General features: G+C 41.5%; 1 protein-coding gene across 4 annotated transcripts in view; it reads left to right on the top strand.

The window, feature by feature from the left end:
- Positions 1-5,904: 5,904 nt before the first annotated feature.
- LOC147886432 (MADS-box transcription factor 23-like) overlaps positions 5,905-27,207 on the top strand; it is a 141,245-nt gene continuing 119,942 nt past the window's right edge. For 2 of the 4 annotated variants that reach the window (XM_087395484.1, XM_087395482.1), the window contains exons 1-3: positions 5,905-6,042; positions 6,286-6,380; positions 6,788-6,874. In XM_087395484.1, coding sequence (XP_087251610.1) covers positions 5,905-6,042; positions 6,286-6,380; positions 6,788-6,874 — 320 coding nt within the window. Of the gene's footprint in view, positions 6,048-6,285; positions 6,381-6,787; positions 6,875-27,207 lie in introns of all 4 variants that reach the window. The other 2 variants (XM_087395483.1, XM_087395486.1) reach the window with 2 other exon arrangements.

Below are 27,207 nucleotides of genomic sequence, written 5' to 3'. Positions count from 1 at the left end.
GATAGAGTGACATGGATAACAACTATGTGCCGGCATTGAAGCCTAGCTTCCACAACATGTTTGAGTTGTTGTAACTTTCATTATGTTGTGATGGTGCCAGGTGAGTCGGCATACCTCTCCATTGGATTTGCAATTATAAAATCTTTGGCGGGTTTTGATGGACTTAAGATATGGCATTGGCAATTATGATAAGTACTCTGCGACGGAGTTTCTCCAGCTACTGTATAACAAGATTGAATGTATTGTTGGAGAATAACCTTGAATATATTTGTGAAACTTAGACACTTTATTAATATGATTTGGCATATTCATGTTAATTATCACTTTAATGCTCTGTCTCAAAGGGTTGAATAAGAATGGATTACTCCTAATTATTGTTTGAAAAGGGCAATGACATATGATTGCATTTGATGTACTTGAACATTTGAAACTGGTCTAGTAGTGTAGTAGTTTAGATTTTTTGATAGGAAAAACACACACATGCATAGAAGATATATCACATCATCAAACAACTCTAAAAAATGTAGATTTGGCTTTAAGGTCTACAAAGAATGTTATCGTAATTGATAGGTTAATCAAAATTGTCGAGAAAGAAGGAAAACAATATACACACAGTCATCACGAGTAGGTTAAAATAAACAAGCCATTCATGTTCTTCAAGTGGACTCTAAAACAATAAACAAGTAAAGTTGGAGCCTTGCTAAAAGGGAAAAAGATTTTAGTATTGTCTAATCCAAAAAGTAAGGACACAAACATCAAACAAGTTTTAAGGGAGGATATTGAATATCAATCTCATTGCAACTCGAGTCTCAATATTTCCTTCAAGCTCAATTTATAACGTCATCCATGCACCTTGAACCAACACTCAAAAGGCATGTTCCTTATCACAACGAGCCTATACAATAGGTAAATGTGAAATAGTGTAGCTAGTTCTTGCTGTGGTACAATCCTTTGTAAAGGCCAAATTATATTTGATAGCATTCTACATTAAGGACCCTTTAATTTATGTGTTCTATGAAGTGGACACAAGGATATTAAGCCCACACCTATATTAAAATGAGAAACTACCCCATATTTTGCAAGAAAGACCATGTGCATTTTGCAAGAGACTATGCAAATAATGAATAACTAAATTCCCTCACTATCCTTTAATAAATGAAGTAACTATGACAACCAAAAAATTCTCCCTTTGATAATAGTTATATGTGTTGATTCCTTTAATCATATGTATTATTCAATAATTGTCTAGAGAAAGATCTTCTTGGTCTTTGTTGGCTAGCATAGCATGCACTTTATTAGCCCTATGTAGCAATTAATCTTATATGTATATGAACCATAAGAGATACTTGAATGTGTTCCTTGTCAAGTATTTCTCTATACTCTAATGCATAGGTGTAGAATATGCCAATTATGGGCTTCAATCATACCCACCATGCCATGTTTTGGAGTTCATGATTCAAGGTTTCATAAGAAAGGGTTCCTCCACTCAAGGGATGAAACTTGCCACGAAATGTTTCTCTCATATTTTTAAATATAATAGATATGTATGTATGCATATTTATGTATACTTTATATACACATTACTATAAGGTGTTGTCCAAGAGTTTTGCAAAACATGTAGTCCAAAAGTCTCAAAATAGTAGAAAATGCAAAACACAAAACAACAACTATCGATTCAATGAATGGGTTTCATGCAATTACATGTGGAATCAATAAATTTCAGAGCATTTGCATTCTACCTTTTAATGTTATGCAAGTATATTTTTAAATAACTAATGCATGCATCATATGTCTAATCAAGGGATTAAAAACAAGAGAGAATAAGTAGAATTGGACCTTTAAGAATTTTTGGAAACAATGGCATTAATTATGCATCTAGCATGGTAGAACGAGTCATTTTTCTCCTACTTAAATATCCAGATGAATTCGAGAACATGCCCAATGCTTACCTCTAAAAATAGGACAATAGTTGGTAGATGTGGTGCATCCCAAGTCAAGCCACCATGTTGGGTTTTGATGATGGAAAAGCAATAATTATTGGTTTTTTTTGTTGTTGGCATAGGCTTGAATGGTCACACAAAATAAATTTGATTAGTAAATGTATCTCACACACACAGACACTATTTCTTTACACATGAACATACACACACATACACATTGGACCTATAAACCGTGCCCAAATTCTAATGTTGAACGCACCATCCATGTCTTTTTCCACTCTTGCTCTAATTGATATGAATTTCAATGCAATGATGGGGACATATATTGCATCTTTAAATGTGTAATGTGTTTGTAATCCAACAAAACAAGAATAGTTTTAGTATCTTTGACTTGATGTAAGATATCAACTCTCATGAATAGATGTGACTTTCCTTTTTTTTCCAATAGAATAAAAACAAATTCTAATGATGAGTTATATATGATATAGCTCAAGTGTAACCACCATTTGGCAAAGTGGTAGAAGTTGCAATTAATGAAACATGTGTTTACTCTTCATTATTTCCTTGAGATGATAAGAAAAGTCTTTACTCTTGAAAAGGTAAATTAGCATTTGTTGATTTGAGATGTTATTTAATTAATGATTTGCCTGTCCTTTATTTCTTTTTGCACTTGATTTTACCTAATAGATATCTTCTATCTTGAGTACCAATGTACCTAATGATAAATTTTTGACCCCATCAAAAGGCTCTTGAACAAGTACTTCAATTTATAAAACTAACCAAAATGTATTTTATTGATATAGCTCAAGATTTTGGCCTTAAAGTGTGCTCTAGAAAAGGCTTTATATTTCTTTTTGCACTTTATTTTACCCTATGTAAATCTTCTTACTTGTGTACTAAGGTACCTCTTTTGGATAATATAATGATAAATTTTTGACTATCAAAATGCTCTTGAACAAGTACTTAAATTTCTAAAACTAAGTTTTACTGGTATGGCTCAAGATTTTGGCCTTAAAGTGTTCTCTGAAAAAGGCTTTATATGCCTTACTTCCAAATTATATGGTCAAAATGACCTTTTGATGTTGACATGATTACATCCAACTAGGCATATATATTTTTTAAATATTATTGATGAGTTCATGAAGGATTTTACGGAATTACTTGTAATAATATTGTAGTAGGTGACTTTGGAATGGTGTGATAGACAATGTGGTAGTTGACTGCTCAAGTGATGATGTTTTAAATAATTTGATGAGCTAGTCGTATACCTTAAAATTTCTCCTTTGACTTCATTGATGAGCCAATCCACCACAAGGGTAACTTTATGAAACACTAACTAGGGTGGTGCCAACATCTATGGGACAATTGACCACAAGGGGTACTTTGTGCAAACACTAACTAGGGTGGTGCCAACATCTATGAGGACACATAGTGCCAATAGAGGCAGTACTATAGTGGAGGATTGAAACACCTTTTGTGAATTTCCACATTGTAATTTAAAAAATAATAATTAAGTTGTGTGTTTTAATTGCCATTTATGGAGATCATCCTACAAAATTTGCCTTTTAATAGCTCAAAGCCCTTTCAAAAATCATTTACTTTCTCTTTTGCATCCAAAAGCGATTGCTTTAGCAATATACTAAGAAGCAATGCCCACGCGCATTGGTGCACTCTTGTTAACTTACTATGGTGTCCCTTATTTATCCTTTAAAAGTTGTCTATTATTGAGCATATTGCCCCTCCTTTTATTATTCTAAGGATTTTCCACTTATAAGACCTAGCGTGAAGCACTTATTTCATCTTAGGAACCACATCTAGGACTTTTCAGAGTGTAGCAATTAATCGATCATTATGAACCACATGTGGGATTTGATGGATTTGAAAGAGGGAAAGAACATGGTGGAAAACAAATGAATCTTTATATTAGAATACCAAATAAATGGACTCTAGCCAGGGTTACTTATAATAGCAAGTACTTATCTTAGCAAGGGTGCTTATTATAGCAATTTTTTAAACTAGAACCAGCCATTTCTTTTTTAAGTAGAGCTATAAGAGGAGTTGTATGTCGAGCAAACCTCTTCATTGTATAGCTCTCACACAACAGACATGAAGAGGACATTGTATGACTTGTTTGCTTAAATGCATATGCATCTATGACGTTATACATTGAGTACCCAAGAATCTCTAACACATTGCTTTTGCTATTCGACAAATTCGACTATGTGCATGAATAATCTCAAATTCGACAAATCGCACTTACTCAAACATACAATTGACTACAATTTAGTAGTTAGGGTAGTAGAGAGGGATGTGGTGTTGTGATTGAAAAGTGTTGTCAAGTTTGTTGGAACACATTAATGTATGCGACCAAAAATGTGATTGTTGTAGTCCTTTTGATTTTAACATATTTATGGGTGTAGTCAAATTTGCAACATTGAGGAGTTTGTCCTATTTGATTTAACTAACATTGAGAAGTTAGTTATTATGGGTGTTTAACCAAATGTGTAGGTGTTGCTTGTGCGTATAGCATACATTTATAGTAAGTGAGCCATCAATGTGGCATGTAGGTCTACTCGTATACATGATGAGCCTTGTAAGTGACCATGCCCCGTATGCTTGCTAATGGGGTAGACAAGTTTCTTTTATTGTTATCGTTGCTGAAGTTGTCAATTCAGAGGTCAACTTGCACTTAACGTTTTAAAAGTTAGTCAATGTCATCTCATAAAATTCAATGAGGCAGTGCTAATACTAACGAATCACTTTAGTAGCCTCCTTTAAGTCATTTTGATATGAGGAGTAGTGCTACTAATAAATAACCACTTTAGTAGCCTCCTTTAAGTCATTTTGATATGAGAAGAGTGCTAATAATAAAGAATCACTTTACTAGCCTCCTTTTAGTCATTTTGATATGAGGAGCAGTGGCAAATCAGGCGGTAGGGCGGGTGCGTACCTGCGGAGCTGCGAATCTTGCTCCGAGAGCGTAGGTTTGAGGAAAGTGTGTGTGGTGGGTAGGGAGGGAATGTAACCTTATCTCTCTCTTTTTTTTTCCTGCATTGTAAATTCAAGAGTGGCTAGATACGATAGAAACCCGAGCTGCTGCTGGGGCTTTGAAGTTAGGATGAGCACATACACACCCACATGTTTTAAAATTTAGCCAAAAGATGTTGGCATGTGGTTAACCTTCTCTCTTTCGTGAAGGTTACCAAAAAGTCATGTTGATGTATAATGTAATCTCATCTCTTTCTTTCAAGAGACATGAAGCCAGAGACAGAGAGAGAGAGAGAGAGAGAGAGAGAGAGAGAGAGAGAGAGAGAAAGAGAGCAACGATGGCCAAAACAAGCAACGATTCACTTTCACATCTAAAGCAGACTTTCTAAAAAACAAGCAACCGACCCAGCTCCTGCCCCTCGCTGCAGCAGCTGATTTCTCCAGCCCCAATGGGTGCTTTGAGTAGCTTCCCATTCTTTTTTGCCTCTTTAGAAAAGGGCCGTACTCTCGCCACCCTGTGCTGCTTGTTTTTTTTTTAAATGCATTTGTGACATCCATACGATAGGATCCCAAGCTGTCGATGGGGCTCGAACTTAGGATAAAGAGCACAACGGCTTGAACTCGGGACGAGCACATACACACACACACACGTTTTAAAGTGTAGCCAAAAGGGGTGTAGGAATGTTTTTTGGCCTGCCCTATGTGTGGGAAGGGTATACTGATGATTCTCCAACTTTTGAAGGGTAAAATAATTTTCTTTAGATTTAACGACTACATGCTAGGTGGAAATAGTTGATTGGCCATTGAGAGTGCCACAGAGGATGGGGCAGCTCTTGCATTTGACTTATTTGTTTTTCGGCAGGCCTCTTTAATGATATAAATCATTCATCTTGTTTTCTTTTTCTTTTCTTCTTTTTTCACACCCCCACCCCACACTCAAGCACTCGTGACACGTGGTCCTATCGAGGGGTGTAGAATGTTAGCCAAAAAGTCATTGTTGATGCATCTCTTTCTTTCGAGAGACATGAAGACACAGAGACAGAAGCAACGATGGCAAAAACAAGATTCTTCATTCGGCTACTGGGAAAGATCTATCGCACACAGATTCATGCTGGTTTGGTCTGTTCTAAGCCCTAAATGGTCTCTCCGTCTCAGAATCCTGTCCAATTCATTCTTTCCCTTCATTACCTCACCTTTATCTCTCTTTTTTCACGCTCCATAGACCATTCATTGTCCAATTTCTCTCCTTTATTGTCATCCTTGCTTCATGCTTACAGTAAAATGTCTGAATCGATCGATGACGCTGACCTCGTTCTCGTCTCTCATTGAGCTTGATGGTTTGGATTCCTCGTGACAGTGCCGGTATCTCTCCACGATCTCATGTATGCTGTCGCAAGGGAAAAAAAGCTTCCTGCCTGTCAGAATTGATAGGGCGTATTTGATAAGCTTCAGGTGAAAGTAATAGCTTTCTTTTCTCAAAAGAAACACGTAGGAATGACGCAGTTGGCTGTAACTACGGAAACCATGATACGAAGAGTCGAAATTGACCTCTTTAAAAATGACATTGGATTGTTCTGCGAGCAAATTTTCTAAAATTGAGCTCTTTCCCACAACTCAGGACTGTCAAACATCTTTAGGAAAAGCAACAAGCTATTTCAAACGTGAAATATCTCCAAGCTTGCATTTATCAGATTAATATTCTTGAAGCCATCCTCTAAAGAGCAATGCAGAAGTTGCGAAACATGATCTACTTTTGCCACGTCATTGAACAAACCATCCTCTTTTTGCAGTAATTTTATTATTCTATCCACAAGGGATGACACTAATGCAATTCTCCGACGCTCTTGATTGAGTTTCAGGTTGCATGGCCTCGCACAAATACTCTTTTCCTCATTCTATAGGTCTACTGAAGCTTGTTTGGCTCTACTTTTCTTTTGTAGTGCCAGGTACGCAATACACTCACACTTCTAAGCACAAGTAAGACAAAGAATTAAAGAACAAAAAGGTAGAACAAGAAATACTGTAATAGCAAAATGTTTAATGGTGCTTGTTTTAAACAGCTGCAGAGCTCCGGTGTTTTAGGTGAGGTCTTACACCTAGATTGGTACAGCGCCCCCCCCCCCCCCCCTCCCCTTTCCCCCTTCTTTATTTACCTGGTGGAAAAAAGAAACAACAAAAGTTTAGTGTTCTACATTTATGAAGACCTGAAATGATTTTGTGTGTGTACTTTAGTGAGTGAATAAGCTTGTGTGTGCTGAGTGGCAATAGTGTAGAACACCGCCATCATCTTTTATCCTCTGTCTAATGTCTGCTTATTGGACATCAATGCAAAATAAAGATAGCTGAGTAGATATAAGAACTTTGACAAAATTCCAATGATTGTAGCCATGCCTAAACAGTTTGTGAGGTCGTGATTATAATGAAAGCCTCACAAGGTGATAAAACTTGTGAGGATTTATCGTTTGCATTAATTGTAAATCCCATTTTTGTTGCGAATGGATTGAATTTTGACACAGAAAATTATTGATTCACAGCTTCGGTGGGGGACACCTAACGGGAGATGTCTTCCTCATTTCCAACTGGCTGTAACTTCAATTAGAGATGACATAGCGTGGGCTAGATTGCCTGTTATTCGTTTTCTACTACCCTGTTAGAGTCAGAATAGCCTTGGACAATCTTGACCAGCGTGGAGGACGGCATGCTCTAGGTTGCCTTTAATGATACTCTTTTTGCAGCTATATAATTCATAGCAAGTATCACTTACCTTACCTGGCCTTATCTTCTAGAACAGTGCATGTTTTGATATTGCAATCCTTAATTTTTGGCTCAAACGGAGTCTTTGGAAGAGAGATCATGGGGCCTCTTTGAAGCTGCTATTAAGTACCCACAGCGTTGGAAAACTTACCTTTTCACTGTCTCCAATTACAAGTTTGCCATTGCACGCAATAGAAACTCTTGTGTGAGATGTTTTTAAAAATTATGACTTCGAGAATCTCGGATTATCCTGTGCTTGCTTGGATTTAGGAAAAAAACCTTATGGAAAACTTTGGAATATTCAAACATTTTTGGAACCTGGCAGTGTACAAAATCAGTGAGCCCTCCCAAATCCTTAGTGATTAAAGGTTGCATGTCTTGTTGAGGAGACTTTAGCAGATTGAGGAATAATCCTATATGGTTTCTTGGAAAGAGGGAAAATTGTAATTGAATGCCTTCAGATATGGTAGAAAATGATACCGCATAGAAATTCAGTCAATTCTTATTAGACCTGCTTGCGGTGATAAACAATTTGCAGCCTTTGTTGAAGAGATACTCAATTTCTAGAAAGGCTAAAAGGGTGCATTTGTCGTTGAAAGGCATCTTGCCCATCAAAAGTAAAAAAAGCAATTTCAATTTTTGCTTTGAAATAGAAGAATCCTAAGGAGTCCAAGGTTAGGCCTCGATATTGAATTGAATGCCTCAACAGGGAGGAAATTCACTAGGTTCATAGCTCTATTTGCTAACAGTTATATTTTGTTAAAGGATGGAGATTCTCTTCACGAATTTTAGCAGATGCTCCTGATTGTGATGCCAAATCAAACATCAAATGCGCTTACTGTGTGTAGTCTTTACTCACAATTTTAAATTTTACAATTGTCTTTTGAAAAAATTCAATATTCACAAAAGTTTGTTCTAGAGAGGACGTGATTTCAAAACATCAAAAATTTTGCCACTTTAATGGATCCCTTTGCAATTTAAGCCTCCTTTATCTTTGTGCAGGTTGCACATGTCATAGAAACCCTAGGAAACTAACATTTTTGCATTGCCTTGTTAGACGCTATTACTTCAAAATCGTGTCTATGAGCTTTGGAGAAAGGGTGATAGTCTAATAGATTGAACTCGAACTTCAAATGATTTGATAGAAGTTATATATGAAGGTAAACTTTGTCAATATGGCATAAAAGGAATATGATATCTGACCTTTCCTCAAACGTATGGGTTCACTAGGTCTATGTTGACTTGAATATAAAAGCTTGTATCACATGATTAGTGAGACAGAGCTAGATTGCATAGGTTATCGAATGAGTTGGAAGTGATCTCCAGATTTACTACTGCCTTTGGAGAGTTTCTTCACTCAACTATAGTAATGCCTTAGATATGCACATAATAATACCTCAGTGATCTATCTGTTGGTGAGACTTTGGGTGACATTGAGTTTTCAAACCAAGTTATGAGCTTAGGAAGCCTAGGATAATAACATGTTTACAAAACCCTTTTCAATTAATTGTGTGCAAGTGTAATGGGTTCCTTTCACAAAGTTTTTAAAGGAACTAGTTAATTAAGTAAAGCTAGTTTTAAAGCTAAATCCAAGCCTAGGTTAGTGTACTCAATTCATAATTACCGTTCAATTAAATTCTGATTACTTAATTAGTATTCATTAAATTTCAAGCTTTACTTAGCTTTTGCTGTTTAACTAAAGCTTTTTGCTTTAATGTTACTAAAACTAAACTTAAGCTTTAATTAAATTTGTATTTCATTAAGCCTTTTGTTTTTTCATGTTCGGGATTTAAGCTTTTAAAAGGCCTACTTCAGATATTCAGATATTAGAAGAAACCTTAAAAAGTATAGAAGGCCAATCATCCTTAGTAGCCCTTGTTATTGTACAAATAAAATGTTTGGTTTTTTGGTTAAAAAGATTTTGGATATGTTACCATCGATACTGAGAGGGAAAGAATGGGGGAGTGAAAGACGGAGGCAGAGAGAGAGAAGGGGAGACACAAAAGATGTGGGTGTGAAGTGTTGAGCCACACCACAAACTCATAGGTTTTATTAGGATTAGGCTTTCACCCTATGACTGTTTTAGACAGTCATAGGTGTCATATCTTTAATAAAAGGGTGGCAATGTGCCTTTACCCCAACAACCTCCCACCTAAAGGCCAATGTGCCTAAAGGGGAGAAAAGAATAAAAATTACAGCAATATACAGTTACTGTATACAAGACCATAAAATAAGAATGGTCTCATCCTAATCCCATGATGTGGCGGCAATGTGCAAACCGCTCTGTAGGCAAGCTCCGCAAAAAGAGCGGCTAACGACAAGGACATTCTTGATTGACGGATTTTATTGTCGATGGGAAAGTATGACGAGACGTGTTTCGGGAATGAAGTATCCCGCTACGGAAGGAGAAATCTGGGTTCAGCGATGGCTAAGGCGTACGAGAAGCTTCTGCTTCTTCTCCGTCCTCTTCCCTCTCGCAAACCATTCCCTTGAGTCCTGACCTCAGTATTTTCCAACCTTTCCTTGAGCTTCCGTTGCCCTGTCCCTCTTGCTCCTCATCTCCCCCTTTCCATTTATACACTGCCTCCTGCCTCTCGAACGGAATTTGCGACAGTTTTGGACAAAATTGAAGATGAAGCATGAGCAAATCTGCAGGATTATCATCAGTATGCACCTTCACAAGCTCAAGTCGCTTGTCTTCCAGTACCTCCCTGATGAAATGGTATTTCACATCTATGTGCTTGGTCTTTTGATGAAAGACCGGATTCTTTGCCAACATGATAGCACTCTGACTATCACAATGCAAAACTGGCATAGCTCCTGTAATGCCCAAATCTCCCACCAGCCGAGATACCCATGATATAGCACCTCCTGCAAATGTGAAAATATAACCGGTAGTAGACTTCCGGTTATCTGCATTCCCTGCATAGTCTGAATCTGTAAAACCATGCACCAATGCATCCTGCCTACCATAGCATATGCACAAGTCTTTGGTACCCTTGAGATACCTCAAGACGCCTTTCACTGCTTCCCAGTGCTGCTTGCCTGGATTTGCCATATACCTGCTGATGACTCCCACCGCAAAAGCAATATCCGGACGAGTGGCAACCATGGCATACATCAAAGAACCAACTGCAGATGCATACGGAACCTTGGCCATTTCAGCCTTATCATCATCTGATCTGGGGCTGTCCTTACTGCTGAGTTTTAAATGTGGAGGCAACAGGGTACTAATAGACTTCCCCCCCTCCATTTTAAACCTCTGCAGTACTTTGTCAATGTACTCCTTCTGTGACAGAAACAAAAGTCCCTTAGACCTGTCACGAGTAATCCGCATACCTAGTATGTGATTTGCATCACCCAAGTCTTTCATGTCAAAAGACTTATGTAGTTGCTTCTTCAAAGCAATAATCTCCTGCTGAGATTTGCTGGCAATCAGCATGTCATCCACATACAGAATGAGTAGCATCAAACTGCCATCCTTTGCCCATTTGGTGTACAAGCAGTGATCGGTCTCACACCTATGATACCCTTGGGACTGCATGAAGGCATCAAACTTCTTGTACCATTCCCTTGGCGCCTGCTTGAGTCCATACAAGCTCCTCTTGAGCTTACACACAAGCTGCTCTTTCCCTTTAACAGCATATCCCTCTGGCTGAGTCATACAGATCTCATCATGGAGATCTCCGTGAAGAAAAGCAGTCTTCACATCCATCTGACATAAATCCATGTCCTCATGAGCAACAAGAGCTAACACTGCTCTCAAAGTAGTCATCTTGACTACAGGGGAAAAGATCTCATCAAAGTCAATGCCCTTCTCTTGCTTAAATCCCTTGGCAACCAATCTGGTCTTATACCTCGGTAAAGCATTTGAATCCACTTTGACTTTGTAAACCCACTTGCATGGCAAAACCTTTCTGCCTGCAGGTAGCTGCACCAAGCCCCATGTATCATTTTGAAGTAGGGAGTCCATTTCTGACTGCATGGCTTTCTCCCACTTCCTTTTCTCTGTTCTTCCCATAGCTTCCTTGAAGCTGGAAGGCTTACCACAATCTGTCAGCATGATAAAATCAGCCACATTATTGGCTCCTGGAACAAACCTGTCAGGAGGCCGTTGTACACGGGTGCTCCTCCTAACAAAATGTTCCGGATTAGGCTGCTGTCTAGCCTGTTCGTCATGCATGACGGGTGGCTGTACCACCATATTTGGCTGTTCTACAGCCCCATTTGCTGGCATATCCAGTGGTGCATCATTGGCAAAATTGTCTGGCTGATTTTCAGCCTGTATACCCTCTTGAACAGGGTTATCTACAGCAGCCTGCTGCTGCATATTAATGGGCATTCTTTGCTGTCCGACATCATCATAAACAACCCTCCTGTATTCCACAGGTTGCACGGGTTTTTTGTGTACATTATCCTCTTTAAAGATGACATCATTGCTGCGTATAATCTTCCGTTTGACGGGATCCCATAACCTGTACCCCATTTCACCTTCGTCACCATAACCCATAAAGATGCATCTGGAAGACTTTGGCTCCAGTTTGGTGCGCAGTTCTTTGCGTATATGAGCAAAGCACTCGCAGCCAAACACACGTAAGTGCTTATATGAAGGTGGCTTGCCAGACCACACCTCCTCTGGCACTTTCAACTCCAAAGCCTTGTTCGGCGACCTGTTAATTATGTGAACTGCTGTTTGCACGGCTTCTGCCCAAAAGCCATGGGGCAATGCAGCATAAGACAACATACATCGAACCTTCTCCTGAATAGTTCGATTCATCCGCTCACTCACACCATTTTGAGATGCATTATGAGGGGCTGTGAGTTCCTGTTTAATGCCCTTAGCTTCGCAAAACTGTACAAAAGCATGTGACACATACTCACCCCCATTATCGGATCTGAGGCATTTCAGCTTGCGACTTGTCCGATTCTCAACCTGAGCGACAAACTTCTTGAAAGCATCGAAGGCATCGCTTTTATGCTTCAAGAAATAGACCCACACTTTGCGTGTGGCATCATCAATAAAAGTAATGAAATACTTTGCACCCCCTAGTGATAGCTGTGGCATCTCACCCAAATCAGTGTGCACTAGATCAAGCGGTGCTCTATTTTGGAGAGTTCTCCTCTTATGAGGAGTCATAGAATGCTTGCCAAATATGCAATGATCACAAGTAGGCAAATCTGAAAAAGAAAGAGACGGCAGATAACCCAAACGTGACAGTTCTTGCATTCCTTTAACGGACATGTGTCCCAACCGGCTATGCCACAATGAAACCTTTGGCAGCTCGGTTATGGCAACAACATGATTACCCACACTGGAAACATAAAGAGGGTACAAGGTATCACTCTTATAACCCTCAGCCACTACAACCTGGCCATCAGTAATCACCCATTTGGAATCCCCAAATGTGGTGTGGTAACCACTGTCATCCAACAAGCCAGTGCTAATCAGATTTTTCTTGATTTGCGGCACATGGCGAACACCATCAAGCATAAATGTACGTCCATCAGGGAATACTATCTGTATACTGCCAATCCTTGCAATCTGACATGCATAGTTGTTCCCAAGGTGAACAACTCCATGAGTACCTGTGTAGGAAGTAAACCACTCCCTATGAGGAGTAACATGAAAAGAAGCACCTGAATCCAAGAGCCAGGTGTGCATGTCATGGCCATCAATAACCAATGTATGTGCAATTACAGCAGAAGAGCATAAAACATCATGTCTGTCATTTTCACTGTCTTCTGCTGCAACATTCACTGCATCCAGGTCATCTGCCTTGGCCTTGCCTTTGCCTTTGCTTCCACTGCCTGCATCCTTTGTCTCAGCCTTCTTGGCTTTCTGATCCCGTATAAACTTGAAGCACTTAGACTTCACATGTCCCTTCTTGCCACAGTAAAAGCATTCAATATCCTTTTTGCCATGGGACTGACTGCGGGATTTGGACTTGCCAGCAGATCTCCCCTTCTGCTGAGTCCTACCTCTTTCCTGTACCTGCAAAGCATTGGAAGACTTGCTGCCCATATTATTCTTCCTGCTCATCTCCTCCATAAGGAGAGAGCTCTCCACATCAGCATACATAAGAGTGACATTTGAATTTGACAGAGTGGTCTTGAAAGTGTCCCAACTCTCAGGGAGGGTACACAACAAGAAAGTAGCCTTGAACTCCTCATCAAGGTTCAATCCCTGTGCAATAAGCTGTGTAAAGATGGCATTGAACTCACTCAGGTGTGAGGTCATAGCTGTACCTTCCTTCATGCGAAGATCAACAAGCTTCTTCAACCAATAAACCTTACTGGCTGAACTCTTTTGGGCATACAACTCTTCTAGCCTCTGCCATAGGCCATAAGAGGTCTTTTCAGCCTGAACATTGAACACAAGAGAATCAGTGAGAGTAAGCATAATAGCAGCCCTTGCAGACAAATCAAGTTCCTCCCACTCATCATCTGCCATCCCAGATGGCTTGACACCCTTCACCCTTATGGGCTTAGAAATCTTCTTTAGCAGAAGTACATTCAAACACTGTTCTGCCCATAATGCATAATTGTGTGCCCCTTCCAATTTCTTTATGTTCAGTATTGAAGATTCACTTCCCCCTGATGCCATATCAGATAAGGAAAGTGCCTGACTCCCTGTAAGTCAAAAAATGACTAAATAAATTTCTGATTTCTCAGAAAACCTGCTCTATCAAGAGCCAGAAGCACTCACAATAGTGCTGTTTTTACTGTTAAAAAAAAATCTGCAGCAAAACAGAAAATTTCCCTCCAGTCACTGTACCTTCTGACACACTGTACCGTGCTTTATCAGTGCATCATCAGCTGACGAAGCACAAAACACTGCTGTCCTGGACACTTCTCCCACCTCAGATGAGGTATTGCACTGATTTTATATGCATAAACCACTTGTCATACACTGTTTTGTTCAGTGAAAAGAGACTCCAAACACTTCAGCCTGTCACAAACCTGCAACAGAGAATGGGACAAATCCCAAGCAATCACCCTTCTGCCAAGGGGATAAAAGGCATCTGAAGGTCTCAAACAGTAACTCAAGTGCTCACAAGCAAAATCTGGGCAAAAGCCCCTTGATTTGACACCTGTACCAAGTGAAAAACACCTCAACACTGAGGTAGCATACAAAATACAGCGCTCTTCTGGTACTTTCACCTGACAATGTGATGCATACACGGCCCTGTGTACACAGTAACAACACAGATCCCAACGTACAAACACTGAAGAGGAAATCTTTTGAGCACTGTCAACGATGGACAGTTAGGGACCGAGTAAACTCGATGCGCCCTGGCCAAGCGTGGCTCAACTGAGATTTTTCAAGGTGTCGTACACAGAATGTGACCTGCAGAAATGTCACTGAATACACTGCGGAAACAAGACCAATGTGGGCACCCTGGCTCCACATTGCCTCAAGGCATACACTGCATAAACTTCCAGGCAAAAGCCCTTTGAAAATGTCACCCAAAAGCTGAGATTTGCACTCAGCAAAAGCATAAAAGCCCTCTGCAAAATCAAGGCATTTGACCTTCCCGAAAACAAGATAACTGTGCAACCACCACACACTGTGGTACTAGTCACCTCAAGCACGAGGGACACGAGGGTACTTGCTGTACCTTCAACACACAGTTGTGAGAACTGAACAACCGGGAATGTGGAGTAGAGTGCTCTCTCTTTTTCTTCTTCCCAAAAAAAAAAAAAAGCCTACTGTACCTGCTGTACCTGCTATACCTGATGTACCTGCGCAGGGTACAAATCCCAAAACAAAAATTCGAACTGCACCTTCCCTGACGCAGCGACCGTACGGCGGCGTCCGTATAGTACGGCCGCCTGTACGGTGTTCGTACGGCGGTACGGACGTCCGTACCCGACCGTACGACGGCTGTACGATGCGCGAACTGGCTGCGCACGCGCAGCTAGCAGCAGCTAGCTGCTGCTGCGGCTAAGGCTGCCCCGCTCTGCCTGCGCGCTGCCTTGCTCTGCCCGCGTTGCCCCGCTCTGCCTGCGCTGCCTGCGTGCTGCCCGAGGGGAGAGGAAGGGATAGAGGGAGGGGTAGAGCGGAGTGGAGAGGGAGAGGTGAAGGCTCTGATACCAGTTGAGAGGGAAAGAATGGGGGAGTGAAAGACGGAGGCAGAGAGAGAGAAGGGGAGACACAAAAGATGTGGGTGTGAAGTGTTGAGCCACACCACAAACTCATAGGTTTTATTAGGATTAGGCTTTCACCCTATGACTGTCTTAAGACAATCATAGGTGTCATATCTTTAATAAAAGGGTGGCAATGTGCCTTTACCCCAATAGATACATCATTTCTTCCTCCCGTTTTTTCAAGGAAACTTTACTTATAAAACACAAAATTTCATTTTTCTTCTTCCAAGGAGTGTCAAAGTTAATTATTGAGAGAGATGAATCTTTACCAGTCCAAAGTTGTTTATCACCTTCAAAAAAGTTCTTGTGGGTTAGAACTCTAGTAGTTGTAGCTCTCTCTTTAGAGATGCAAACATCTCTACATAAATTCCAATTAAAGTTTGTGATTTCCCATGTAGGTAAATTTTTAAATAACTTTGTCTTCATTTGCAAAAAGTTTTATTTGCAACCTCCTCTAGGAGAAGTTAACTCTAGCAAAGACTATAGTAGTTGCTCTATATCTAGAAAGGATGTGATTTTGTAAGTCTTTTGAATTCATTTGCAACCCAAGTCTTCCTTCTCTATGTGCAGCTTGGAAGGTTCATAATAAACCTAAGAAACCTAGATTCATTGCAATGCATATAGGACTTCTCTAACAGATTCTCTAAGGGTTGAGTCATCACTTCAAAGCAGGTATAAGTTGGATTTTGAATGGTTAAATGGGAGTGATCTAATCACTAAGTCCTTAAACTCCTCATAGAGTGTGAAAGAGAAACGTACTCCTATCTTTCTTTAAGCTTTTGATTTTACTCCACTCCACACTAAAATAGATCTTGAAGATTTGCAATTGCAAATAAGAAAGCTTGTTTCATAAGTTTTCAATGACAACTATGATAGACACAAAGTTTTATGAAATGATTTATTAGCCTACCTTTTGATTTTCACTGGCTGAAATCTAAAAAACAAGACATTGATATATATTACTCTTTCCACATCTCTCTCTAGCACAGTTCATTTATTGTCTGCACTTCTACACTAGTACACATCATGGAAAGAAGTGAGATTTGAAATTGACACTGTGTGATTCTTTGGCACTATCTTGTTTATCTATCTCCCGCTGTGGAAAGCATTGGCCGTAGGAAGCACCACCCTCTGTTTTCTAACAATTTTAATATTTAGTTCTAATGAGGTTGACCATCGGCAACATCTAGAGGTTGTTCTTCAAACCTTGATGGGACATAAATAATATACCAAAGGAAAGAATAATGTGTTTTTCATGTAAAAAATGTAGTATTTGGGACGTATCATTTCTCAAGGGCAACTACAGATGGATCCAACCAAGATCCAAGCTATCCAGGAATGGCCTGAGCTTTCGTCAAGCACTTTGCTTGGATAGTTGTGTTGGAAAATAAGGTCCATTGTCCCACCTGTTAGCCCCCCTACGAGGAGAGCATAGGGACATGGTACAGGTGTAGGAATGGGGTGTATGAGGTTTGGATGCCACCTGGAATGGTTTGTATGAGGTTTGTATGGGCAGATCTAGGTGAAGGAAGATATCTGGAAGAAAGGCATGTGGGCAGGCTGCCACATGGACTGCTACATAGTCCATTGTTAGAGGTGGGCAGGAGCTTTGAAACCTGTGAGCAGGATGCGGACTGTACAGCAGCAGGTACTGGTACAACAAGATGTATGGATGCAAAAACAGTGCGTCCGGTGTGTCAGCAGATACAGGTAGTACAGCAGCAATTGCGGGTCTTCTTGGAGCATCCAGATTGGGAGAAGATCTATTATGGAGATGCAGTCATGCTGGTTGTTGTGAAGGATTGTGCAGATACTCTTACAGGCCCTGGAATAGGGGCAGAATGGTGGGCTGTTGCAGGGCCAGAGAAGGCCAGGAAGCTACATCAGCTTGTGGCCTGTTACAGGCCAGGAGAGCTGACTGGTGGCAGTCTTACAGACTGCGAGTTGGCAGTCCAGCACAGGGTTCGGTGCAGGTGGGGCCATTATGCTCGGGCTGACAGTGCATCAGTACAAGAGCGGTACTTCCCCTATAAAAGGGCTCATTGTGGAGGCTAGCATTAATGCTGTCTAAGACAATCGCACTACAGATGGTGAGTGAAGCTCATTGAGAAGCACACAACCTCAGGAATGCAAGGGTGGAACTGTGAGCAGTCCATGTGCTCACCATAGAGCATCCAGGGAAGTGAATTGCTGCACGTTTTGGGATCTTTGCAGGAGCTTTCTGTAAGAAGGGCTTGGGCTGTTCTATTGTTATCTATTCGCTAGAATTGGTGCTTTAAGGGTCTCTCCTGTGGACACATAAAAGTTTGAAGTTTGATGAAAGCATTCCTTTCTTTGGTCTCGAAATTCTTCTGCTGTATTGACCATATCCATTCCTTTTCCCGCATTGCAGAGAAACTAGCTAGATGTCTAGGTTTTTCTAAAATGATTTTAGACTCTGGCTGCATATTTGGGGAGCCGTGAGACGGTGGTGTGCTTGGAAGAGAGATATCAGAGATTGGGGTCTCAAAGGAAGGTGATATTTGAAGTCAAAAGGTGTATGCGCAGTTGTGTTTTTTTGGGCTGAGCTCTAAACAAAATGTCACAAGTGATGAAGCCCATCTCGATTAGGTTGTGCAAGCTATACCTCCAAAAGGAGGTTAGTGGTGCGGTGGTAGTGCATGGGAGGGCAGCAACAAGAAGTTGCTCCAGTGGGTCAAGCTCAAGCACTTGCAATTGCTACTCCTAAGCAAAGGAGGCGGAATTATAATATGACCAAAAACCCTAAAACGAACTGGTAATCAGCCTTGAAACCCTAAAATGAACTGGTAATCAGACCAAAAACCCTAAAAACGAATCACCTCTGGTAGAAACACAGCTGGGTCCTCAATTCACAGTAGATAATCACCAAGATAGATTTCGAATTTCACAGATAACAAGGAAAAACAACATCTGATAGCTTCATCTGACTTGGAACAGTAGCATATTTCTTTTGGGAAACAAAACAAACTGAGAGGGGGAGAAAGAACATAGAAAACACACACTAGGGCCCAGCGATAATTTTGTACAACTGGCTTATAAAAGAGCAGTAGGTTGAGTACAACTTTTGAATGAATCTAGGAGCACTAGTCAAGTGACGCCTTTCTTGTGGTCACCGAACCCAAGCGGTAGATATACGTCACGTGGGATGGTTGTACGCAGGCGCTGTTGGAGACCTTCTCTGTGAGAACGATCACTGTGGATTCTTAAAGACGTATAAACGTCGTCTCAGTTTCGTTAAGGTTGCAGGAGCGTGGGCGTAGAGTGGAAAAGGACAGATGGGCGTCGTCAAGATTGCAAGAGTTTTTTACTTTAGTCTTTTTCGTACCCGCTCCACATAGTAGTTGATTGTCACAAGGCTTTCTAGGCAAAGACTGACACACGTGTACTGCTTCTCTGAGTTGCCATATGAAGGCTTGCTGATGATTGGGGGAAGTCGAATTTCATGGCATAGAGAATTCCGTCAATCAGTGACGGAATCCCGTTTTTTTCCATCCATATATTGATGGAATTGGATAGAACTTGACGGAAAACCAGTTTGGAGGCACTTTTGAGTGGATCTGGATATATCGAAGTGGCGTGGTGTCGAATAGAGGCGATCAGGGGCCTGAACATTGAAGTTTGGACTAGGGAGCTTTCTATTTCTTTATGCCTTGGAGTTGTTTGAGTTTTGAAATTTTATTGTGGGGTTGGTTATCTCCCGTTGCTAAAGATTGCAGATATTTCCCTAGTATAGGGAAAGCATGTTTGTTTCAATTGTGAAGTTGTAGTTGTCTAGATTGCAGGCATTCCCTACTAGCATAGGGAAATTGTGACAGTTTGCATTTACAGTTTATATAGTGTGGGGGAAAAAAAAAAGGAGAGACGACATACCTAGAGAGCACACCACAAATGACTAACTGTACACTAGATTTAGTTGAAAATGTAGATCGACCTAAATAGAAGTTGAAGAAGAAGCTTCTAGGGTGGCTCCCGTAGAGTCGGGAGTCCGACCGACCTCGCAGGTGTCGCGCCCTGTAGGCCATACACTGTTTGGTAGAATTGCATTATTGAAAGACAGATTTTAGCTTAACACTTGCAAGCAAATGTAGGGCAATCGGAGCTTTGAAAAATGGTTCATATAGTATGTCTACTAGACCATCTCATGAAGAGAAAGGTAAAGCTCCAATAGAGCCTGAAACTAGTGTTCATACAATTGAGCCTAGGAGGGCTAAGGTGCCTAATATTGCCAATTATAGGCCAGAAAAGTATTTTGGTCGGATGTCTGACCGTAGTTCCGATATCATAGAGACCTGGTTACACAAATGGGGTGATGCCTTCACCATTTGTGAAATCAGGAACGATATGAAGAAAATCCGCGAGGCCACCTACATGTTTAATGAGGCAGCGGATAGATGGTGGATAAAACAACAGAAAGATGGAGTGTCATCCATTACTCGGGACGGGTTTAAAAAAGAATTTAGAAAACACATCTTACCTCCTGACGAGGCATCCCGAGCTTGGGATCAGTATTAAAATCTTTGGTAGAGAAATTTGTCAGTGACTGAATACACTAATAAGTTTAGAGAAAGTGTAATGAACCTCTACCTCACGGTGTAAGTAAAAGATTTTATCTTTGGACTGAATGATCGAATCAAAATGGAAGTTCGGGCTAAGTATGCAAACACGCTAGATGAAGCAATTGGTTTGTGTAGGTTGGGACTCGGTATGAGTACCTGAAGAAAACTGGGTTTAAGAAGAAGTGGCTTAGCAAAGGGAGTGCCTCACAGCCTAGTGGCCAAGCTAAGCAGGCGAAGCCAGTTGAGACTCCTTCTAAAACAAGTACCACCATTGGAGTGAAAAGAAAAGTAACACCAATGGCAGCCCGGGCTTGGTCGAAGTCTTCGTTGAACCCAGAGCAAAGAGAAAAAGCGAGGAGAGAAGGCTTGTATTTTGGATGCCTTCAGCCTCATCAGTGAAAAGATCGTCCACGAAACAAGGATCATCGGATGGCTGAGATGGTGATCTCAGGATGCGACGTGAAAATGGAGGAAAGTCCTAGAGCATAACAAAGGTCAGTACTTGTTTTGTTATGTGTGTCTATTGCTAAGCTAGTAAACAGTGCACCTGATAATATCCTATCAAAACCCACAACAACAGGGTATACAGCCTTTAACGATACGGAGTTAATTAAGATGAAGGGGCAAGTGCCAATCATGACGTCATTGTGTTGTTTGACTCAGAGTCAATGCACAATGTAATTAACTCCAAGCTTGTAAAGAGGTTGAAATTAAAGACTAGCCCATCTGACTATGCATACACAGTAAGAATGGCAGACGGAAGTTCAACGGAAGTATGGGATCAAAGGGTTACCCAGTTCCAACTTCGAATTCAGGACTATGCAGAGAAGCTTGATTTTGAAATGACAAAGCTTGCTCACACAGATATAGCCTTGGGTAAGGCTTGGCATTCTAGAAAGAATCTAGCCACAGATTGGAAAAAGCACATTTATCAGTTCAAGATGAATGATGTGCTATGTCTTACGAGGTGAAAAGCATATACCTTAGGGACGGTTGGTTTCCGTAATGGAAGTTCGAAAAGCTCAAGAAGAGTTTTTGTTTCTTTGTATAGCATCGGTAGAGCCGATTAATGGTCCTTTGGCTAGCACTGATGTTACCAGCCAAGTTGGTTGATCAAATAACAGAGGAGTTCTGTGATTGTTTTAGGGATGAGTTACCTTATGGGTTACCTCGAGAGCGGAATGTTCAGCATAAGATTGAACTAATCCCAGGGGTAGAACCTGTATATAGACCTCCCTATAGGTTAAGTTTTATTGAAAAAGCGGAGGTGCGAAGACAATTGGAAGAATACCTTAAGCTAGGGCAGATTCAACCCAATTTCTAGAGCAAGTGTTTTTGGTTGCAGCCCGTGTTATGGGCGTGCAATCCCAGATTTCCAGCCCAGTTTCTCTTTGTTTTCACTTTGGGATTTATTTCTAGTTTCTCTATTTGAGATTCTCTACGGGATTCCCTGGGTTTGTTGCAATCACCCAGTTACAGAGGGTGAACCCAGTGTTGGAGATATCATAGTCAAAGAGTGTGTGTATAGTACTATTGAGTGGTTCCAGCCTTCGAACAACTACTCCAGCAATCTCTAAGACCATTTCCTCAGCCGACTCGTCCACGTGAGGACTGCTCGTGTTTTGGAGCCTTCTGCCAGCCGCCATACTTGCTGGTCTCCTCAGCTTATTGCACGCCTCCTGGAAGCCCTCTTTCATCATGACTTCCTTCTCTTCAAGTTCCCTACTCGTGGAGAAGTTCAAGGGGAAAGGCTTTCCCACGTGGCAAACCAAGATGCAACTATCGCTGATGCGTGAAGGAGTTTGGAATGTTGTTGAGGAAGAGCGTCTTGGGACAACTGATCAGAAACAACACAAATTATGGAAGCAGCAGGATGCCTAGGCCATTGCTCTTATTGGTCTTTGCTTGGCCAACTCTCTCATTCATCATGTGGACTTTAAGTCAACTGCTAAGGAGATTTGGGATCGCCTTGAGAACTTCTTTGGTAATAAAATCACCAACTCTAAAGTCTTCTTGAAGCTCAAATTTTATGATCTGAAAATAGAAGAGAGTGATGAGTTGAGTGATCATCTAGCCTGGTTTCAATCTCTTGTTCAACAACTCTCAAGTTTGAAGAGTGTTCCCGATGATGAAGATAAGATGGCCGTCCTTATGAAGAGTATGCATGGCATTTCTCGCTTTGAGCGAGATCCTTCGTCTTGCCACTACCACATTTGATGATATGGTGGCCCTCCTCATTGAGAAGGATCATCGTAATAAGGAAGCCGCTCTTGCCTCTCCTATTGATCATGCATTTGCTTCCACAAGCAAATGGAAGACCAACAAGAATATTATTTGTAGGTTTTGCAAAAGGAAAGGACACATTGAAGTCCATTGCTTCGAGAAGAAAGCACAGGAACAAGAGAAGCATCATGCCAATCTTCTGGCTTAAGACGAAGCTTGAACCTGAAGAATCCCCAGAGGAGATACATGCAGCTACAGTAGAGGTTCATGGCCTGGCTGTCTCTTGATGATGAGGATCCATTTGACCAAGGTTGGGCTTTCTAGCCTCCTATGCTCTATGTGTTTGTGTTGAGTCACATAAAGGTTCTCAGCCTTGAGTTGTCCCTCTAAATTGAATGTATTTGGAGTCAATAAGAGGTACTCTGCCCTTGGTTGTCCCCCAAAAATGAATGTATTGTCTTTTACTTTGGTTGATGGTATTGACCACCCAGTTCAGAGTAAGGGGGGATGACGAGTGATGGTTTGCCCTTGCCAGTCGCAAGCTGCTGACTGAGAAGTCACTATCACAGGGGAGGTGTTGGATAGTTGGACTTGCTCTTTGTAGTATTGCGGCGGAGGGGAGATTGGTCTGCTCTTTGCGTGTTGGGTGTCACACTCTTTGCTTTGAAGGGGGGTGTTGGAGATATCATAGTCAAAGAGTGTGTGTGTAGTGGTGATCTAGTACTAGGTTATGTGTGTGAGTCTTGTGTGAGTACCACATGTCATCATGGGACTTATCCCATATGCACTAGGTGCTAGTTGTGAGTGAGTAGCCTATATAAGGCTTGTACTTCACTTGTCTTGATACACTTGATGAATGAATGAAAGCCTTTTGTCATGTCTTCATTTGAGCATCATTTCCTCACACCCTAACCTTCTCTTTCACTCTCTCTCTCCACCATGTTTTCAACACCCAGGTTGATACCAGGTTGTTGAGGTTAAAGGATGCCTATGCCTTGCTCTAGCAGTTGGGATGCACAGTGTGCCAGTTTGATGCAGTGTGTGGCTAGTGTGGGCCGGTGAACAGTGATAGCCAGTGGGAAAGGTTGAGGGTGTGCCCTGGTTGTAATTTTGCTATTACTTTTTACTAAGAAGAATAAAGAAATACCGCAAGGGGCGCCAAGTGTTTGGGGCCAATCGGTGTCGTTGTGTGATCATTGAGCAGGGGCATTCTAGCCTCACTTGTACTTTCTTTTATGCTATCTGATGTGGTGTGTTTAATTTGGATGCTAAGTGGCTGTAATTGACGGTGTAATTAGAGCTAGTTGTGGTTTACCGCCCTTTGGGGTTCCGAAGGCCGATTACAACTCCTCTCTTGCACCTTGATCATCAATAGGGGTTTGAGACATCCGCTCCTCTTCCTCTTCTGTGAGAGTTAGAGATCTTTCCCTATGAGACATATTTACTAGACTCTATGGAGTATCCTTTGCCTAGTCTGTTGGGCTTGCACCAAGCCAACCTCAGGCTCACCTCTTGAAGAAGTTAGGTGGATCCCAGCAACGGAACCATTGAAACCAGCCTTCTTAGATTAAAGGGTGGTGAGATCCACTTTGACTATAGCATACATGGTAAATAGCCAAAAATTTAATCACCACAACCTTAATCACAAGGAGTTGGAGTGCTCCTACTCAGAAACAAGGACACCAATTGGCCCCAAACATTGGCGCCCCTTGCGGTATTTCTTTAATATTCATACAAAGCCAAGCGGCTGATTACAAGGTCTCCTGAAAGCTGCACCACAAGCAAACCACTGCCGGTAGACTTTTAATATCTTGCACACCCTGCAATCCCTGCTCAACCTTATATGGCGAATAGGCATCCAATCACTAGGCAATCACACATCCTTCCTTCCGACCAAGCGTGCAACAGATCCCAAAGGCATAAACTATCACTTTGTCCTCTGCACCTGCACAACCAAGTGACCAACCAGCCAAGCATGACTAAACAGATGCAGAAAAGACAAGGACAGGTAGAACCAACCAAGGAAACCCTTCCAAAATAGTTCGTCCCAATCTGTAGCCACCTCGGCCACTGCCCAACAGCATAAATCAGCCTTTCCTTGCCTGGAAACAATACCAAACGCAATAACCAGCTCACAACCAGTTCGGGAACGGCAGAAATAGGCAAAAACCAGCCTTCCTTTGCCAAGAATCCTCAGAAAACAAGTCGCCTGGTCTAGAAAACCCAGAAGCCCGGAAGGAACCGATGATTCAACTGTGGAACAGCCCGAAAGCAACACAGAACAGGTCGCCCCAATTGGAAAAGGCCCAAAATCAGCAGCAGTTGACAAGAATCAGCCAGAAATCAAATCATCTTGCTTCCTGCAGCCTGCCTGCAACCCAAAAAGCAGCAAAAACAAACTGATCTGGAGGCTCTTCGCACAAAAAAAGAATTTCGTTTTTGAGCTTTTGACAGCCCGCCAGCAGCCCACAGACTGTCCTGGTAGTCAAGGCCTCTCTCTCTTTCCTCTATGAGGATTAAGATGAAGAAGTGTTTCACTTACTGTTTTCTTTGTTGTTTTGCCTTTGGCGTGCAAGACAGTCAATGCTTCTGCACCTCCGCCCTAAGGAGGGTTTTGGAAGTGCTCCTCTTGATCAAGACCTATAGGCACAATCTCCTTCCACGTGAATGTGTTCAACCTCCCACTGGTGATGAGGGAGGAGTAAAATGCTAAATACTAGGATGATAGATCGGACAACAGTATGGTGGCCATGTCTTCTGAGGAAATCTCCTTTCTTGCTTAGAGTACCTCTTGTTGAGGAGGTTGCAACTTGTTGATATACACTTGCATGGATGGTCATGTGGGGGGGGTTCAACAGTCGCATTGGGACTTGACGGAAGCTCTCTTCATCAGGGAGACCTCACCATTGAGGAACACTAGATGCTCCCGAATCCTTGTGCCAGTGTCATGTGCTTGACGTGGTTGATTACCAGAGGAACAATGTAAAATATGAAGAATGGACACGAGCATTTACACGATCTCACAAGTGGGTCAATGTCTCTGCCTCATTCAGCTCTGTGATCCCAATAAATTCCCGAGTGGGATCGGGCCTTTCAACTCCGACAAGGATGAAGTCCACCACATCGTATGACTCCAGTACCAATTCCATCATCACTTGCAACACCCTATAGTTGTTGCGATCCAACTATCAGTCTATGGGAAATGAGAGAAGAACTGGAATCTTGATGGGCTTCTTAGCCATCTACAATAGACTTGCCATCTCAAAAGTGGGAGAACTAGCTCTTGTGAAAGGGAGGTGGGGTGGGGAAGAACAGATAGGATGGTGGGGCAAAGAAGAGAAGGGAGGCTGGATGGGAATGTAGAAAGAGAGAAGAGACTACTAACATGCCTTCTTCATGAAGTTCTGAATAAGTTGTTGTCCACGTCTACAACAGTCTTCTCGCCTTCGCCAAGCCCACCAAGTCCGAAACAACCCATGTAACAATGGAAGAGTTCTTGTTAGACATTGAACACTGCACTACACATGAAGTGACTGAAAACAAACAAGGTTGGTATGCTGACAGTGAGGCATCCTCACACATGTTAAACATGAAAAGTTGGTTCAAAGCCATGGAATCGGCACATTCAAAATCAAAGGTAACTATGGGACAACCGAACATGTCTTGTGAGGAGTATTTCGTTCATTATAGACTTGGGAACTAAGAAGGTAATCTCCAACGTACTCTAGGTTCCTGATCTTTTCAAGAATTTCCATTCTATGAGCCAGATGATTGGGAATAGGATGAAGGTAGAGTTCGACGATTAGGAGGTCTTTGTCAAACTAGAGAGACCTTTGCTCAAGGATGGTTTGTATCGGATCCATGCGATGCGTTATGGTTATACAGACAATTCCAGACTATCGCATGAGAGGTTTGGTCATGTCAACTATGGTACCTTGTCAGAGATGCAAAAGAGAGGTATGGTGGATGGACTTCCACTAATAGCAAGCGAGGAGGAGTGTGCAAGGCTTGCTTAGAGTACAAGCAACATTGAGAACCATTCTCGAAGAAGGTCACACATAGGGCAAATGCTCCACTAGAGTTGGTTCTCTCTTACATCTGTGGACCAATGTTTACTTAGTTGCTCGCAAGATCACGCTATTTTTTGACCCTAAGTGATGATTATAGTCGTATGATTTGGGTTTGTCTAGCTGAAAAATTATTGGGTATGGGGAGCAATGGAATGGAGAACAATGAAAAATTATTGGGTATGGGGAGCAATGAAAAATTATTGGATACGGATTGCAAGGAAACAAATGACAGTTGAGGAAACGAATTGTACTTGCAAATGGATAATGAAGAAACTACAAGAGTGGCCAATATATGGCCTCATGGTCAATTTCTTGACCAAGTCAATAGCTTGACTAGGACTAGTTGTAACCAGCCTACAAGGCCATACCAAGGCTAAGTGCTCACAACCCCCCTCCATGGTATGGGCTGAAGTATCTTGGATACATCACAGGTATACTTGGAAACTAGATCATGATTGCACATGTTCGTCCAAGATGGATATAGCAACCTATGATGGTACAGGGAGA

The sequence above is a fragment of the Dipteris shenzhenensis genome, chromosome 24 (assembly GCF_047967505.1).
Source record: "Dipteris shenzhenensis isolate YYH24624 ecotype China chromosome 24, Dip_SZ_1.0, whole genome shotgun sequence".
Lineage (NCBI taxonomy): Eukaryota > Viridiplantae > Streptophyta > Polypodiopsida > Gleicheniales > Dipteridaceae > Dipteris > Dipteris shenzhenensis.
This window is presented reverse-complemented; position numbering and strand designations above follow the sequence as displayed.